This window comes from Suricata suricatta, chromosome 6, assembly GCF_006229205.1.
Source record: "Suricata suricatta isolate VVHF042 chromosome 6, meerkat_22Aug2017_6uvM2_HiC, whole genome shotgun sequence".
Classification (NCBI taxonomy): Eukaryota; Metazoa; Chordata; class Mammalia; order Carnivora; family Herpestidae; genus Suricata; species Suricata suricatta.
The window spans coordinates 80,636,921-80,656,528 of NC_043705.1; the positions used below are offsets into that span (position 1 = coordinate 80,636,921).

General features: G+C 33.6%; 1 protein-coding gene across 1 annotated transcript in view; it reads left to right on the forward strand.

Annotated features, from left to right (window-relative positions):
* FER (FER tyrosine kinase) overlaps window positions 1-19,608 on the forward strand; it is a 401,294-nt gene that overhangs the window by 249,232 nt on the left and 132,454 nt on the right. The window contains exons 13-15 of the mRNA XM_029942680.1: window positions 7,131-7,187; window positions 12,829-12,944; window positions 15,389-15,483. Of these exons, the coding sequence (XP_029798540.1) occupies window positions 7,131-7,187; window positions 12,829-12,944; window positions 15,389-15,483 (268 nt within the window). The remainder of the gene's footprint in view (window positions 1-7,130; window positions 7,188-12,828; window positions 12,945-15,388; window positions 15,484-19,608) is intronic.

The following is a 19,608-nucleotide window of genomic DNA, read 5'->3' on the forward strand; positions in this document are numbered from 1 at the left end:
GTTAAGACTAGTCACGCCCTACGTGAGGGTCCCAGGTCCACTCTGTAATTGGTTAAAGTTACTGTCAATGATGTGATGCTATAATGATTGGACCCCTGTACCTGTGTCATAATTTCCTGTAACTCCCCCTTCCCAAACTCATAAAAGGCCCTGCCCCGTCATGTTCGGGGCTCGCTCCACGTGGATCCAGTGTGTTGTTGAAGTCTGTGAGCCCGAGTTTAGGCTGGCCGGGCCTAAATTCATAATAAAGCCCTTTGCTTTTGCATGCATGATTTGGCCTCCCTGGCGGTCTCTGGTTTGGGGGGGCAATAGTAAAATCTGGGTACAACACTAGCTTAAAATTCCAGAACTATATTCCTCCCCAGCCTTGCACCTTTCCCTCTGATTATTAGTTGTAACATTGAGTCCGTAGTAGTGGTGGCTTGGGACCCATGGCAAAGACTCCCACATGGTAGACTGGGAGAAAATTTGTTGGGGGTGAAATAGAAAAAACAAACCACTTAGTTTGAGGAGAGTCTGGAGAAAAGAAGGCTAGAACTGGTAGTTGATGACAATCATCAACCATAGGTAATAAAAACAGGGGTATTTCTGCCAACCTCCATGTTTTACCCATGTACAGATACATATACCCTGCTGTCTTATTTTTCCACCCAAAACAGTTTTACTTTAATCTTTTTTTTCCTTTGAAGAACGCTGGGGAATAGCATAGGGTTTTTTTCCTCCACGATTACTACATATAACTGCTGACCACCTTAAGTAAGAGCTATATAGTTTTCTTTATTTAGTAGTTTGTAAAATGTTAAAGGAAAGTTACTTTGAGAAATTTTGAAAACCTTTCCATTTGTTCTGTGAAGCCCTTTTTAACCATCTTCTTTATATTGACCACATATACTCAGTATTCGAGTTCTCAGACTCTTTACTTTCAATACCTTATATTAAAGCCCTTGAGAATAAGGAGTATTATTTAATTTACCTTTGAATTTTCAGCCTTAGTATATGTATACAATAGGATATATTTGGAGCTAGAATCTGAGTTTTCCCTCAGCTTCCATTCTTTACCCAGCATACTATTTCACTGTTTCGGCTTGCTGTTAGTAAGTGGGCGTAGCAAGATATTGTCCAGACTGTGTCTTCTTGTTGTATTACATAGTGCTGCAAAGTGAGTCCTGGAAAAGTCTTGAGCTCATTTATATAAATTATGAGCTAGAGCAGACCTCTTGACTGCTGTCTTCAAGAGTCCTGCTTTGTTCCAAAGAGTATATTTATGCTTTATTATTTTATTGCTGTGGTATTGGCATTGCTTTGAACAGTGTCTCAGGTGTGCATTTCTGGTTTTCATTCTTCAATTCACCATTTATTTTCAGTCCCTTTGAGGAAAGGAACAGAAAACAAAATGAATCTTAAGTCAGTTAATTTTATGTATAAATCTAGGGCTAGAATCAATGCAGTTTAAGGTTTTAACCTATAACAAATCTATTAAACTTTGAAATTTATATTATACCAATATAAACTATGAGTTAAATATACTTTGTGTATGATATTAATTTTGATATGTTTCATTGTATGAAACATTGATATGTAAAGATTCAATCTAATTTAGGCAGCTGATTTGGAAATTGCCCAATTACTTGGTTATGAATTGTAATCTCATTGTGTTTCAGAAAATTCTTTTCCTGTAATTCACTTTGTGAAACTTTTTTTTACAATATTCATTACATTTTATCATCTCCTTCTACCTTTTATCTATATTTACTAGTTAATTTCTGAAGCCAGAAGTTTTTTCTGAGTTATAAGAAACAAAGCTTGAAACAAAGCTGGGTAGCTCAGTTGGTTAAGTGGCCAACTTCAGCTCAGGTAAAGATCTCATGGGGTTCACGAGTTCAAGCCCTGTGTTGGGCTCTGTGCTGACTGCTCAGAACCTGGAGCCCACTTCAGATTCTGTCTCCCTCTCTCTCTGCCCCCCCCAAACAACAAATAAACATTTGAAAGAAAGAAAGAACGAAAGAAAAAAAGAAGGTTTGACTTAGCAAATAGAATTTTAATGGTATTCTACTCTAGAATATAGTACTATCATTGGATTAACTTTTAGGGGACTTTCTAATATTTTTTGCTTTATGTAAACCTTTCTTCTTCTCACTTGAAATTTTTGTGTAAAACATGAAAAATAACCCTAGATACTTGACTTCATGTCTTAGAACTAATTTTGAGTAAAAATACTCATATTTTCTTAAGTAATTATCACTCTTCCTGAAAGTGTGATTTATAAAGATTTACCACATTCACAGATAAAATACTGGCTTTTCATATCCTTCATACTGTAAAGCTACATCAGATCTAAGAAAACAGAATTAATGAAAATATTTAATTTAATTTGGCAAATTTCACTTTATAGGCAGCTTTTAAGTGTCTTGAGTATTTAAACAATTCAGTGTTTAAAAAAGTATTAAGCTTAAAAGATGTTTAATGAGACACTGAAATAATTTTCTAACAGTATTTGACATTATAATTTTTTTATTTCATATATAAGATGTAAATCATCTATTTAGAAATAGATAACAGGTGCATTCTGATAGAGTTTTTTGAAAAAACAATTGAAAGCTAGTTTATGCTAGTAGTATTAAGCTGAAAGAATATGGATACTACGGATATTACTGCTAGAACACGTTGAGGTATTTGCTTCTTCCACCTGATGAAATTACCTGAATAATGAGGGTGAATTCTAGATGCACATTATAGCAGAAATCCCACGACTAGAAATAGTAGGCACACAGGTATATACTCCAGAATAGTACATAGGGGGTTCAGGATAAGGTCGGTAAAAACAATACTCACACTAAATATTAACCAACATAAGAGAAAACCCAAATGTTAATGTCTGTAAACTATATTTGTTAACTTTACCTATGTCATCTGATAATTGTTCAGCTTGCCCAACTGTTAAATTAGGATTGCTAAGACTTATTCTTTGACCCTTGGATTATTTAAAAGTGTGTTGTTTAATTTCCAAAAATTGGAAAAATTCTGTTAACTTTGTTACTGATTTCTAGTTAAATTTTGTTGGCTGAGGACATAACTTATATGAACTCATTTCTTTCAAATTCATTAAGGTTTGTTCCTTGATTCATGTTTATGATAAGGATGTTTGGTGTATTTTCCTTGTGCACTTGGAAAGAGGGTTTTATTCTGCTGTTGAGTGGAGTTTTATTATAAATATCAATTTGATCCACTTGGTTGGTGGTGTTACTCAGTTATTTTATATCCTCACTGATTTTTCTCTCTACCATCATTCATTACTGTGAGGAGTTTTGAAATCTCCAGCTATAATTGTGAAATTACTCTTCCTGTAGTTCTGTCCATGTTTCCTTCATTTTGAGGGATCGGTGGTTGAAACATAGACTTTTAGGATAATGATGTTTTCTTGGTAAATTGACACTTTATCATTACGTGATTTTCCTCTATCCATGGTAATTTTCTTAGTGCTATAGTTACTTTGTCTGATATTACTGTAAGTGTTCTAGCTTTCTCATGATTTATATTTGCATTTTATATCCTTTTCAGATACCTGTATCATTTAAGTTATAGTGATTTTCTTTAGGTAGCATATAGTTGACTCCTTTTTAAGATTCTTTTTTAAAATCTGCCTTTTAAATGGTGTATTTAGACAATTTATGTTTAATATCATTATTGATTATGTTTGGATTTAGGGCTACCATTTTATATTTTGTTCTGTTTTATTGTTGTTTCACTTTTTATCTTTTCTTCCTTACCTTTTGAGCTTTTTGAACAGTTTTTACTATCCCATTAAATTTTTCTCTTGTAGTTTTGATCATGTAACTTTGTACTTTGATTCTTTTTTTAAGTGGTTCCTCTAGGAATTATCAAAAACATTTAAGTCTTCACAGTTTACAAAGAATCAATACCCTAACACTTCAAGTGGAGTACAGAAACTTTACACAGTATGGATCTGTATGTCTTTCCCTCTTTGGTATGCTTATCATATGTATTACATCTAAATCAATTGAAAAAACTCATCAGAAAATGTTCTAACTTCCTATTTGTCAAACACAGTACATTGACTCAAGTTTTTACCATTTTTGTTTTTCTTCCTTTATGCCTTCTAGCTAAAGAAAGTCCTTGTGTGTGTGTGTGTGTGTGTGTGTGTCTGTGCTCTTTGTTTTTTGTGTGTTACCCTATTGGGTGCTGCTTTCAAAATCAGCATATGCAATTAAGGTAAAGGTAGCCCCAAGGGTCTGAATTTTGGGTTCTTTCTCAACCTAAATTTAACTTTTCTTAATCTAACTTTACTTTTGGTCTTAATGTAAATTTAACTTCTCAGTACTTAATTATTTCACTAGCTCTTCAGGCTTCTAGAAGAAAAATTTGGGAATTCTTTGCTTTTGTTCTTCCATTTTATCCAGGTTTTTTCAGGGGTTGGGAGGAGTTTGTGATCCACCTATTTTACCATTATTTGAAGTGGAAAAGCTCTCAACAAGTCAGTTTTACAACTTTAAAATAATACCTCTCCTGCTAGCCAGAATATATTCTTTCGATAGTATATTTTTGATAGTACATGTGGAGGAGAAATTAAACCCAAAAGTACTATTTGAATGGAAAGTGGCATTTTTTTTTTTTTTGGAAAGTAGCATTTTTGCTTTTTTAGATCTCATTTAAAAAAATCAGCTCTAAAAAAAAAATTTAAAAAAATAAATAAAATAAAAAATCAGCTCTATGGAAATAGTTTACATGGAACAAAATTCATGGATTTTTAATGTATTCAATGAAATATCAGTAAATTGATTATTTTCATAAACTCCCAGAATTCCTTCTTCTTGGCAATTTTCCCCAACCCTTGCCTCAGGCAGCCACTGCTCTGATTTATAGCATTATAGATTTGCCCTCTAACTGACTATATCAGAATTTATCATTTCTACTTTTGATGTGACACTGCCAAATTATCTTCCAAAATGGCTGTGCCATTCTGTATCCCTAACCAACAACGTCTGAGTACGCCAGTCATTACATGTTCTCACATCACCTGGTACTGTTAATCTTGTGAATTTTAGTATTCCAGTAGGGGTGAAATGGCATCTTAATGTAGTTTGTAGCTGTATGTTCCTGACAAATAGTGTCATGTTTTTGATGAACTTACTATTTGTCCATCTTCTTTTGAGTTTTTTACTCAATTTTTAAAGAAGTTTTTAAGTTGAAATTACAGTCAGTTAACAAACAGTGGAATATTAGTTTCAGGTGTACAATATAGTGATTCAATACTTCCATACAACAGCCAGTGCTCTTCACAACAATTTTACTCCTCAATCCCCATCACCTATTTCAACCATCCTGCCACGTTTCTCCTCTCTGGTAACCATTAGTTTTATTCTCTATAATTAAGAGTTTGTTTCTTGGTTTGCCTCCCTCTCACCCCACCCCCTCCCTGTTCATTTGTTTTGTTTCTTAAATTCCACATGAGTGCAATCACATGGTATTTGTCTTCTGATTTAATTTTGCTTAGCATAATGCTCTATAGCTCCATCCATATCATTGCAAATGACAAGAGTTTATTCTTTTTGGGGGGCTGAATAATATTCCTGTGTGTGTGTGTGTGTGTGTGTGTGTGTGTGGTGTTGTGTGTGCTTGTACGTGCACGCATGTATCACCTCTTCTTTATCCATTCATCAGTCCGTGGATACTTGAGCTATTCCCATATTTGGTTATTATAGATTTTTATCCAATTTCTTAAAATTGGGTTTTTCTCAACTTGTTACTGAGGTATATATTCTACCTAAAAATTATTTGTTAGATAGATATAATGCAAAAATTATCCCAGATTATAGTTTGCCATTTTATTTTTTAAATGATGGCATTTGGAAGAATTTTTATAATTTTGTTTATAATTTTTTGTTTTATAATTTTGTTTGTAAGTTTGATGAATTCCAGTTGTTTGTTTCTTTTGTAGTTAGTGCTTTCTGTGTCCTAAGAAATTTTGCTAACTCTCTTAGTCATGGAGCTATCTTCCTAAGTGTTTTTCCAGGTCCTTTATGGCTCTAGCTTTATATTTAGATTGAAAGACTATACATGTAAACTGAAAAAGTCAATGTTGTTCTCTTTGTTGACCTATCAGAGTGGTGGTTGTGTTTGTCACATGGTGTTACTTCAAATAACTGTCCAGAATAATTTTAAACTAGGGGTAGACATTTACTTCAAGATGTGTGATTACTTGTTACATCTCAGTCTGTAGATCAAATTATATTTCAGTCTGTATAATGGGGGGTTACTATATTATTAATAAAAATCAAGTTATGGAGAAAATATATCATTCTAGGATTTTCTTTTTCTTTCTCTTTCTCTCTTGCCCTTGCCTGTTTTTCCTTCCCTCCTTTCCATCATTTCTTCCTCTGTCTCCTTCTTTCTTGCTTCATTTCTTGTTCAATTTTCCTTTTTAAAACATGTGGGTGTCTCTTTACCTTATGGTATTATATAGTTTCCTAGCTGAGACTTTTACATGATAAAATATTCCCTGAGTAGTCATTAGTTCTTGAGGTCAGGTAATAGGATGTTCTTTTATAGTGTCATGTTTGCATTACTAATCTTGTGTACCCTGGTGATATTGTAATTGACGCTTGTTGCTTTTATACTGTGAGAAAGTACTTGGGAAGGATAAGGGACTACATGCAGTGTCAGAGACACCTATAACTCATGGCCAGTTTACATGTGGAAAAAGTAGCTCTTAGTAATGTAATTTCTGTGATTAATTGGGAAGTGGACATTTTGCATTATTTGATGATATTCTCCCATATACTTATGACACACTGCTGTAAAATGGCCAATTAAGCTATAGTCTAAGCTTTATGTGGGAGGAAAAGGCATGCTGTGTTCTAGTTACAGGAATACTACCATTTTTTAAGAGCTGAGATTTCTGAGGTTAGCAGTAGTGTAGATTTTTAAATCTTATTGTTGAGTAACATTTCTTAAATCTGTGTTATAACCTCTTGAAGTTACAACTTGTTAGTGTGTTGTTGATTTAATGGTCTGAATAAAATACCCTGTAGTTCTCTTTGCTACTGCTCAAATGCATCTTACAGGAAATGTACCTTTGGTTGGGCTAAAAAAGTTCTTTTTCTTTGCCCTAGGATAAGAAATGGGTTCTCAATCATGAAGATGTCACTTTGGGAGAACTGCTGGGCAAGGTACGTAGTCAATTGAGCTTCCAGTGTCTGTGCACTCTACAGACATCTTCATTTTCTTCAAAGCTCTCTTCCATTCCAGTGCACAGCAAGGCACATTCCCACATGAACCTAGAACACTATGCCACATCTGTTACCAATACTGTGATGTTCGCTGGAATAGACAGGGGGAAATCTTTGAGAAATTTAAGGATGGCTTTTTAAAATAGTGTGTGTATGTTTTCCTCTGGAAGGACTAAAATGACACAACTGCTGTATATTTTTCTTTTTTAAAAAATTTGGGTGTCTCTTTACCTTATGGTATTATGTAGTTTCCTAGCTGAGACTTTTACATGATTTTATTACAGTGTGGTAAAGCCAAAACTAGTGATCTGAGATTGGAAAAGAAACTTTGAGGTAATAAAAGTTTAAACACTCAATAGTCTTGCTCCATTTGTTTCTGGTTATACATGATAGTTCAAAAAAAGTGACATATGCTCTTCACGATTTCATGATTATGTATAGAATCACAGTGGATGCATTATTTCAGTCTAACAGGTTTCAATATAAAGATTCATTTTGTAGCTAGCTCTGGTAGTGGTCAGAGAAGGCAGCTATATATGATGAAAGTCCCTTTTTTCCAGACTAGTTTGGAATTTGTTCAACTCATAGGCTAAGTGAAAGTGTATTTTGTTAAATAATAGTGGAAGACATTTTATAATCATTGATCAATTGGACTATTTGCAAATTTATTAATAGCTTATTTATGATTGAGTTTTAAGGATAAATATGAACTTCTTTGTCAATGACTTAACTAGTGATGTTTCTTTTGGAAAGTTTGAATTGAGTATAGGCTTATAGTACAGTGTGAAAATAGTATAAAATTCACATATTTGGAGAAATTTGTCATATATTTGATCAGTACTAGACTTACAGCTCAGCATTTTAAAGAAATGCATGATTATTAATTTTTTTATTCAAATGTCAACTTGATGAGTTGACAAATTTTTTTTAGCTGTGAATATGTTGAGAAAGTAAGTCCCTAGTGAAGTAATCCACTTTGCAGGATTCTTCATATTATTTTAAAATATCCTTCCCAAATGGAAGCATTATATTGCTGTTAGAAAGCAGTTTCTATTGATTGCTAGTACTTACTTAGTAAGTGAATTCTAAAGAATCTCAGGTTAAAAGCAGTAGCTGGTGTGTTTATTTCATTTGTGACTTGCTCCTCATTCTTAAGGAAGTATTCCTTCTTTCCATTACTTTAGGTCAGTAAGTCAGTAGCAGTAATGGGGCCAAAAATAATTACAAAGAAATTAAATTTCCCTGAAAACACAAAAAATGGTAAAATTAAACCACTTACTGAAATAGAATAGGTTGATAAGGACTGCTTTTTAGTACTAAACAAAAATATTTTCAGTTACAGAGAAATATTTCAGCTATGTTTATGTTTAGTTTTCTATGTGACATATGTACAGTATGTTAGGTGGGGATTTTAACCTTTAGCTCCTTATGAGGGCCATTTCAAAGAATATTTTCTCAATGCGAAGGCAGTAGTATGATGTCTGTTTAAATAAATTTAATCATTTGAAAAGTTTATTTATTTTGAGAGAGTGAAAGTAAGAGAGAACGTGTGTATGTGTGCATTAGTAAGGGAGGGGCAGAGACAGAGAGAAAATATCCCAACCAGTCTCCACACTGTCACCACAAAGCCTCAAAACCATGAGAAGATCATGACCTGAGCCAAAATTAAGAGTGCTTAACCAACTGGGGTGCCTCAGTGGCTCAATTTAATCATTCTAATAAAATTACATCTTTAGAGACACTCTGTTGCTAAATTTCAGCTAATATTTTTGAGTGTAAAAATAATTTATACTTTATGATTTACTATTTTCACTACCTATTCTTAATAAATATTTGCAGTATATTCCTTGAGAGTGCACGAGTAAAAAAAATAATTAAGTCGTGGTTTCTGTACAGACAGACATCGGAATTCAGCAGTAATAGAAGATTGAGACAGGACCTCTTAACTCTTTTATTCAGCACTATATAATTAGACTATACTTGATATATAGTTGAGATTCAATAAATATTTTATTCACTCCTGAAATATTTACTAATGTCCTTTGTGCCAGGCACTCTTCTTGTCACTTGGGATACATCAATCAACAAACACACAAATATCTTTGCCTTTCTATCTGGCAGGGGAAGATAGAGAAAATAATAAACACAGTAAACAGGTAAATTTTATAGTAGAGGAAGCTAAATTCTGTGAAAAATACAGGAAGATTGGGAGTGCTATTGGTCAGAGTTGGATTTTTTTAAACATTTATTTTTGAGAGACAGAGACACTGGGAGGTGGGGGAGGGGTGAGAGATAGCAAGGATGAAACTCTTTGAAGCTTTGTTGCAAAAGGAAGCAGAGATACATGGTGGATTGTGTTGTTGTTTAACCTGAGAGGACCCATAGTGTGGCAGATTGCAGTTGTGAATAATCTGGTGAAAAAAGGGTGATTTGAGAGAGAGAGAGAGAGAGAGAGAGGGAGGGAGGGAGGGAGGGAGAGGGAGAGAGAGATGAGAATTGCTGCCATAATACTGAGTAGGTAAAAGGGGATGGAATTTGATTTACGATGGAGGATTGACTGTGATAGAAACATAATAGTTCATTTTTATAACAGTGAAGAAGATTGGTAGTGAATAAATGTGGGCTTAGAGTCTGTAAGCTCTCTTCAGACTGCTTCAGATTTCTCAATGAAGTAGGAAGTAAGGTTATCAGTTAAAAATGAGGTTGGTGGGGAAAGTTTGGGGGATTTGAGAGGAGAGTAGAAGGGGGAGACAGTTAATTAGAACAATGAGAGTGTGAAGGGTCTAGAGAATTGTGCTGTGATTTTTGGGTAGTGTTAAGGGCCTTCTAGAGGATTGTGCCTAAGAATTAAAAAATTTTTTTTTATGTTTTTAATGTATTTTTGAGAGACAGAGACAGCGAGAGCAGGGGAGGGTCAGAGAGAGAGGGAGACACAGAATCTGAAGTAGGCTCCAGGCTCTGAGCTGTCAGGATAGAGCCCAACGTGGGGCTCAAACTCCTGAACTGTGAGATCATGACCTGAGCTGAAGCCGGATGCTTAACCAACTGAGCCACCCAGGCACCCCTGTGCCTAAGAATTTAAAGCAAAGTCAGTCAAAATGGTTGTAGATTTTCTGCAGCACAGTTAGCTGCATAGGTACAGACTACACAGAGCATTAAGGTTAATCAGGATTGTAGATTTGACAAGGGAGTTCTAAGATTAAGAGGAACACAGTGTGTGGCAAGCAGTTGTAATTTCTGCCTATGACATTGAAGCTGGATAAGGCAGAAAGAACATTAATGGGTGTTAGACAACAAAAAGTGGTAAGAGCTAAAGATTTGAACATTTTCAGTGGGTCAAAGGATTTTTGGAGTCTGGATACCAGAGGAAGTAAGCTACAAATTTAGAAGCCAGCCAGAAGGTTGGATGAACAAAATAGGTAATTATAGAGGAGTTAGGTTATTGTCAGTAGCAAAAGTTTAAAGTACAATCTTAGAAAATAGGTTGGAGCACAAGATTGCTTGAAGAGTGTTCAAGAAAACAGGATTTGAAGCGTTGGAAGGTACCTTAACTGTCTATTGAAATTGACAAGAATTGCAACAGGAGTAACACCGAGTACCATGTTCCAGGAGCTCAAATTGTTAGTATACAAAGGAAAATATTTTCAAATTCAATAGCTGGTAGCTACACTAAGGAGTAGTAGATATATAATCGAATGATAAAGTTTCAGAGCTTGGTTTTTTTTTTGAGAATGCAGTAGAGAAAATGGTTTGAAAGCAGTGACAGCAAGCTAGTTGACTGCTTTTTCATCTCCAGGGCAGTGGGAAAAGGAAAGGTAGCAGGGGAATGGTCAAAGTTCAGAAGGTGAAAGGAAGCTCAGCCACCTTTTAGTGCTCAGGTGAGAGCTAAGTTTGTTAGAACACAAAGGTGAAGAGAATGACCAAAGAATAGACTGAAGATAAAATTTTGATTATGATGGGCTATGAATTCCAGATTGAATTAATTTCAAAATAGAATTGCCCTGCAATCCAGAAATTGAACTACTAGGTATTTACCCAAAAAATACAAAAATACTAATTCAGATGGATACATATACCCTGATATTTATAGCAGCATTATCGACAATAGTCAATATAGAAAAGCAGCCCAAATGTCCATGGGCCAATGAATGGAAAGAAGATGTGATATATATGTATGTGAGATGTACATGTATACACAATGGAATATTATTCAGCCATAAAAAGAATGAAACCTTGCCACTTGAAATAACATGGATGGATGCAAAGGGTATAATGCTAAGCAAAATAAGTCAGAGAAAGATGAACACCATGATTTCAATTACATGTAGAGTTTAAGAAACAAAGCAATTGAACAAACAAAAAGAGTCAAACAAAAAATATTCTTAACTATAAAGAAGAAACAGATCATCACCAGAGGGGAGGTGAGTGGGGGGAATGGGTGAAACAGGTGAAGGGGAGTAAGAGCAGACTAATCACAGTGAACACTGAGTAATATTTGCTGAATCACTATCTTGTACACCTGAAACTAACATAACACTGTTAACTATGCTGGAATTAAAATTTTTAAAGAAAAAAAAGCTAGGAAACTTTGCTAACAGAAATTTTACATAAATATATGTATTAAAACATTTTAGTAATTTTCAGTTTATTAAAAACATAAAACTTACATGCCGTGAACTATTGGTTAAGAGTTAAAATAATCTTAGACCTCAAACCCAATAACTAGCAGATCTCTAGTTCAGTTACATCTTGCTCAACAATAGCATTGAAGCTTATTATAATACTTGCATTTTAGGAATGTAGTGATGTAAAAAATACATATGCATACATAAAAACTTGAATAATAAAAACAGCTGTTGCATTAGCTTTATGGATCATCCTTGTAATATTTTGTTTCTTTTAAAAATTTTTAAAAATGACTTTAAACTTGAAATAAGGCAAGTAAAAGTCAAAATATGCTAGAGCCTTAGAACAAGGTTAAGGATTTATACATCTGATAGGAGCTCAACGTGGGTGACACTGACATTTGGGTAAGTACCTCCTCCTCCTTGGCACCGTTCCAGGATTGACAGTCTGCTGGCTGGTGACAGTCCTTGGTGGGCCTGGCTCGATTGCTTCTTCCCTAGCGCCTTACACTCTTCAACTGACAGTTGGATGTGTGGATCCGTACCAGCAGTCACCTCGTGGAATCTTAGCTTTATCTTGAAACAATAATGGGTAACTTCTTTAATAAAATTTAGAGGTTAGGGGTAAAGAAAACTAGGAGGCAGAAAACGAAGTCTTCCTGATGGCTTTAATTTGACTTTCTCTTTTTATCCTGTTCCAGTTTTTCCCCATTTTTCCCTTTCAGTTCTCCTCATGCTTCAATCCCCCAAATGGTAGGTGGGTTGGGTAGTATTTTTAAAGTTGGAGGATTGGCAAGAGCAACATTTCCATTTTTTATTTCCACTTAAAACTCTGAATAAAACTAACAGAATACTTTGATTAACTCAAAAGGCATCATTACATGCTTTCCTTGTATTTTGCAAAGACTTATGTGGCTGTCTTACCCCTTAAATAATAAATGTATTTGTATTTTCAGGGGAATTTTGGTGAAGTATATAAAGGCATATTAAAGGATAAAACTGCTGTTGCTGTTAAAACGTGTAAAGAAGATCTTCCTCAGGAACTGAAAATAAAATTTTTACAAGAAGCCAAGTGAGTTTGCTAAAGTAATATTAAACGTGTATTTATAATATGTTACCATCACAACATTAAAATACGAAGTTTAGAAGTAAATTTTGATTTAGTAAAGTAGAAGTAAGCACTTTCAGAACCCTCACAAGTAAGCACTTACACAAAATAGAAACAAAAAGGTTCTTTGGTTTTGAGTTAGACTAGAGATTATTTATGCAGTCACAGTCAAAAGAACCAGATGCTAAAAAAGCAGTATTCTTCAATATTGGAATATCGCACTGTTTTTTGCTTTTATCTGTGTATGTATGTATGCCATGTGTGATTGTCTTTAAAATAAAAAATCTTATTTTAGTCCATATAAAAAATACACAATTTATGTAAATATATTTAGATATACATAATTACATCTATCCAACCCTCCTTCAATGTTTTCACTTGATTGTCTTTTCTGAGCTGTTACATTTCTTTTCTGAGAACCTCAAATTTCTTCAACTCCTTGTTGGGCATTTGGACCAAAATTTGCACATTTTCTTTTCTGATCTTCTGGGATGATTGTCTTCTCTTTTTTCTATTAGCTAAAAGTTAATGTTCTAACTTGGTACCTCTGTATTGCATGTGGCTAGTTGTATTCTATTAGTGGTAAAACCCACAACACAGTACAAACCAAATGGAAAAATGTTCTGGACAAAGTGAGGATGGACTCTGACTTGGATATATAGACAGAAAGAAGGATCCGGGGATCCATGTGGTGGATACAGAGAAAAGGAAAGTGCATGCCGCGTGCATGCGTGCGTGTGTGTGTGTGTCTCATGTCATAGTGTATAAAATAGAAGTTTCTATAAAGTGCTATAAGGGAACCAAGATTATGGCAGTGAGAGAACTAAGTGCCATAGGATAGAGCATTTTGATGGACATTTATTAATTCTTCATCTAAAAGTGAATATTGATAGCAATGGATTAACCCAGTTAGTATGCTTATTACATTTTATGTATAGAATAAATTTGTAAACTGTTTAAATGTCTATTATTAGCAGGTCAAACATATGCTAAAGGCATGCTATCAGACTTGAATTCATTGGCTAATTATTTTCTAGGTATTCTTAAGGTGAAAGGTTATATATTACATGATTTGGGGGAGAGGCTAATTTTCTTGCTCTCTAAATTGTGACTGTTTTATTGCAAAATAAAGTATTAAATTTTTTAAAGTAGAAAAGTTCATTTTCTATAGTGGAACTACAAAGTTTTATGTTGAGAATTGTATCTATGCAAATTCCCAAGTGTCATTTAATAGATGATAGAACTATATATTTAGATATTTAATATTTAGTCCATGCTGGCTATTTTGTGAAATTTCTTTACTAAGCACTTTCCAACCTAAGAAATGGCATTTTGGATTAGAGTCAAACATTCTAAGGCTTCCTTTTTAATTCTTAGTAGAAGTTAAAAGCTCAAAGTTAGTGACAGAATATTTTCTTTATCTCTAGAATTTTTCCTACTCTATCTTTTCAATTATAAGTCATTATATATTTTCAATCCAAAGCAGTTTTCTTAGAGCTATCTCTGCTTTAGTTGGACTAATACAAAAAATAGATGAACTGTTTTTTTCTTTCTCCCAATAGTTATTTTTTTCATTCTCTTAGGAAACTGCATTTTTCAAATATGGGTGAATTTATAACTATATCAATAGGATAATATGGAATAAAATCTGGTAATAAAATATTCAGGGTAGATAGATCTTTGAGGGAATATAACTTACTTTAACTCATGGTTGGAGTCCTGTGGCTGAGTCTTTGCTATTTTTATAGCCCTCTGATGAAATTTTGCCTTTATCCAAACAAACCCCCTTTGCTTCAGCCTTGGTCTATACGGAAATTGTTACTAAATTATTGTTGAACCTATGTCCACTTTCTTAAAACTTTTGAGTTTTTGCTATTTTAAAACTGGTCACTATAATCAAGATAGTATTTTACAAAATCTAATGAGATGATCAGCCTATAGAATTTACCAATATGAATTGATTTCTTACTTATGTATTTTCAATCAAGTGTGTGCAAAAAAACCAAAAAAGATCCCAGCCTAGCGGCTTACAGTTTTTGGTCCACTGATACTAGTCAGTTATGCTTTTGTGGTAGTAGCTAAAACCAGATACTTGGAAGGGAGTGTAAGGTTTGGGACTAAATAATATGTTCATATGTAGCATAATTATGATTCAGAGTGGATAAACAGTTTTAAATGAAAGTTTAATTGAATTTAGGAGAATTGATTCCTTGGTACCTATAGTTTGCTAATATTTATCTAAACTTGTATACATCCTATCATTTATCATAATATGGTCTCATATTGAAGTTTTAAAAAGAGAATTATGTTGACTACAGTATTTTCTACTTGGGAATGCTATTCATGATTAGAAATCAATGCTTTATTATTGAAATGGTAACTGTTTCGAAACCTTTCTTTTCATCCAGAATTCTCAAGCAATACGATCATCCCAATATTGTCAAGCTTATAGGCGTTTGCACACAAAGACAGCCTATCTACATCATTATGGAACTGGTTCCAGGTAATGATTTTTAGAGATTTCCTTGATGATGTTTTAATTCATGTTTTATTATTTTTATATGTTCAGTCTCTTTGATTTCTCCTTGTAAAGTTTTCATCAATTATTTTTCACATTTTCCTGATGACAAAGAGCTGTGCATATGCTCAATATTTTTATAGTCTATAATACCTTGCCGTTGAATAGAAAATGTCAGCCACCTTTTTTTTTTTTTAGGGGGAGATATGTTATTATAGTGTATTTACACATGGAATTTCATTACATGTGTTTTTGTTAGAAAACCTGTTTATAAAAATAGTCTACTTGGTTTAACTTAATAACAATGATAGAACTATCTTCTATTTTGTTCATTGTGTATTATTTTACAAGTGCAGTACCACACATCCTCTTGTTTGGCTACATATAAAATTCCATAGTGCTTTGAATCCCTTATGAACTTTTAACGTCTTTCATAATTAAACAAGGAAAAAAATAATCTGTTGAGGGATTTGTCCTGTATTTCTTTATGGTGACCTTGAACACCTTCATGTCTTATGGTTAACCACTTTTGCCAACAAACAAGGATAAATAACCTTGAACTTACAGAGCATATTTTTAAGTTACTTTCACTGTATATCATCTTGTTATAGGAAATATTATTAGAGGTAAAATGTGATCTTGGTACAATTTATAAACATAATATTTAATAATAAAGATTTGCTTTAACTAATGTTTACCCATTTTAAAAGAAATTTAAAGGAATATGAAAAATATTTCTAACTTTAATATGCATTAGGTAAGTATGATATTATAGATTGCCCATTAAATATTGCTCACACAATTCTGCTATTATTTAAGGATAGTCAATCTCATTTTTAACACACTGGTTTGCTTGCTGTTGGAGTAGTTCTTGATATTACTATGTAACTGCAGGATTTAGGATCATCATCATCTTTGCCCTCATCAGGATAGCACTGTTATATACATTATACATTTGTATGGTTGACACTCTTAATGATCTGTATCATAAGTAGTTTTCAATATAGTTATGAAAAGCATTAGAGTACGGTCTAAAATTTTGAAAACAATTAAATTGCTTATAGTTTTAATTAAATAATATCATATGGGCAACTGGATGGCTGACTTGGCTGAGTGTCTGACTTCGGTTCAGGTCATGATCCCACAGTTCATGAGTTCAAGCCCTGCTTTGGCCTTGGTGCTGACAGCTCAGAGCTTGCAGCTACTTAAGATTCTGTGTCTGTCTGTCTGTCTGTCTGTCTGTCTGTCTCTCTGCCCCTCCCCACTCATAATCTCTTTCTCAAAAATTAATAATATCATATACATGTAAACATTCAGATAAATGCTAATGAAGCTAATAAGGGATGTCTGTGAAAAACAGGTTTGAAAGGTCAGGCAGAGGTGATGAAAAAAAGCGATCTTGGTCGTAGCATGGATGACAAATGCCAGATAGCAGGTCCATGTTGAACAAAAGAAGATAGCTTTCCTGGAGTGACAGGGAAATGTTTATCTGACACTGACAAATAACTTGTATTGATGTTTTTAAATGAATAAGAATAATAAACCCTGTTAGAAAATTGAAAACTAATGTCAGATAGAAAATTAAAAATGAAAATCTCCTCCTCAATAATCTAACCCTATCCCAAAGCTAATTACTACGTGTGTGTGTGTTTCCAGGAAAACGTTTAATGAATAGAAACATACTCATAAACTTTTCAGATCTTTTTTTTCTTACTGATATAACTTATGGTCTCGTTTCATATTTATCCATGTAGTTCTATCTTTGTAGTGGTTTCAGAGTATTCCATTTTATGGATTTGGGTAATTTAATCAATCTTCTGCTTAGGGACTGCGTGTGATTATATATATGTATATGTATGTATATGTATGTACATATATATGTAAATGTTGAATGAACATATTTGGACTAATAACATAATCATTTTGAACTATAAAGGGTACATTTTGGGCGATGGGATTGTTAGGTGCAAGTGTATGTGCATTTTGATTTATAATAAATGTATTAAGTTTCTATTGCTACATTACAAATAATCACAGCCTAGGAACTTTAATCAAGGTATGTTCATTACCTCACAGTTCTATAGATCACACACATAGGCAATATTGATTGGGTTTACTGCTCAGGGTGTCACTAAGCCCAAAATCAGGATTTCAGGCTGAGTATCTGGAGTCACTTGGGAAGAATTCACTACCAACCTCTTGTAGCATGGTGGCAGAATCCTGTTCCTTGTGGCTGAAAAATGATGCTTTATTTGCTTGCTATCAGCTGAGGGCATCTCTCATCTCCTTAAGGTTTCTACATTGTTTTTCCCATGGTCTCTCCATCTTCAGACTCAGCATGTCACATCTTTCAAGTGTTTTTTTTATTGTTATTATTTTAACTTCCTTTTCTGTTATCAGCCAGAGAATTAATATTCTCTCCTTTCTTGAAAGGAGAGAATGCCATATGACAACATAATTAGGGAAGTGATAACTAATTATGTTCACATGATCCAGGGTTTGGTACAAGCATTAATGGGAAGCCATATTTAAATTCTGCCTTAGCACAGTAGATTTTGCTCAGTTTTTCAAAGATTAGTTGCAGCATGGAATCGGAAACCACACTGATAAACTTTTCATGCTCTATTACACTAACTCCAATGATTGAACTTGCAATTTGAATGTACCTTTCATCTGTGCATGATTTTGTAGCATCATGCTTCATCATTTGGAATATACCAGGTGACCAGGTTATGTAGCTTCTCAAGTAGTGACATGATTCATTATATAACATCAAAAGATCACATTTATTAATGTCAACAGTAGTCTCATCAGACAAATAATGGGAAGCTATCAAGTTCATGGTGACAATTATGCATTTTCCAACATTTTAATTGTCACTTTAAAGTTTGGGTTTTATCACTGGCAACAAAAACTGTCATTTGTTTTCCTCAAAGTGTCATGCTTACTTCATTCATTTGAGAAAATGTATGTCCAGTATCTAATTTTTAGTAAGCATAATTTGTCATTCTTTTTGCAAACCACTTTGATATATAACATATTCTATAGGACTCTTTATTGTCTGTGCACTGACTTAGTTATACCCTTCTCTACAGCCTGTCCCAGTTAATCACTGATGTGCCTTCTGTCACTATATGTGAGTTTGTATTTCTAGAATTTTGTATAAATGGAATCATATAGTCTGTATTCTTTTTCTGGTCTGGTTTCTTTCATTTAGCATAATTATTTTAAAATTTATCCATTTTGGATCAATAGTTTCCTTGTAGAGTAGAATGACCTCATAGGAATATACCACCATTTATCCATTCATCTACTGATAGACTTTTGAGATATTTCTTGGGCTACTGAAAATAAATCTGGTGAGAATAGTTATATACAGGTCATTGTAATGGACATGTGCTTTTATTTCTGTAGGGAAAATACTATGAAAGGGATGAATGAATAGTAGGGAATATGCACGTATAAATACTTAAGAAACAACCAAATTGCTTTCTAAAGTGAGTATACTAGTTTGTGTTCCCAGCAGCAGTTTATGAGAGTTGTGCTTCCTCTCTTTTTTCATCAACTCAGTCTGATCAGTCTTTAGCCATTCTATATTCACAAATATAGAAACGTGTTAATGTAATTTGTCTTTCCTGACTAACGATATTGAGCATCTAATTTGCCATTCATGTATCTTCTTTGGTGAAATGTCTACTGAAATCGTTTGCCCGTTTGTAAAAGTTGTGTGGTTTGTTACAATGGAGTCTTGGTTCTTAACATACTTTGGATACAAGTCCTTTATCAGAAATGTTATTTTTCAAATATTGTCTCTTGGTCTGTGATTTATCTATTCATTATCTTACGTGTATTTTGGAAAGCAGAAATTTTTAATTTTGATAAAGTTTGTTACCAGTGTTTTTCTTTCATAGATCATGCTTCTGATAGTACATGTAAGAACGTTTTGTTGACGCAGGTTTTCTTCTATGTTTACTTCCATGTGGTCTTATTGTTTCGGAATTCACATTTGAGTCTGTGATCCATCTCGTTAATTTATTTATGGCTTGAGTTTATATTTTTGACATAAGGATATGCAGTTTTTCCAGCATCACTTGTTTAAATTACTATCTT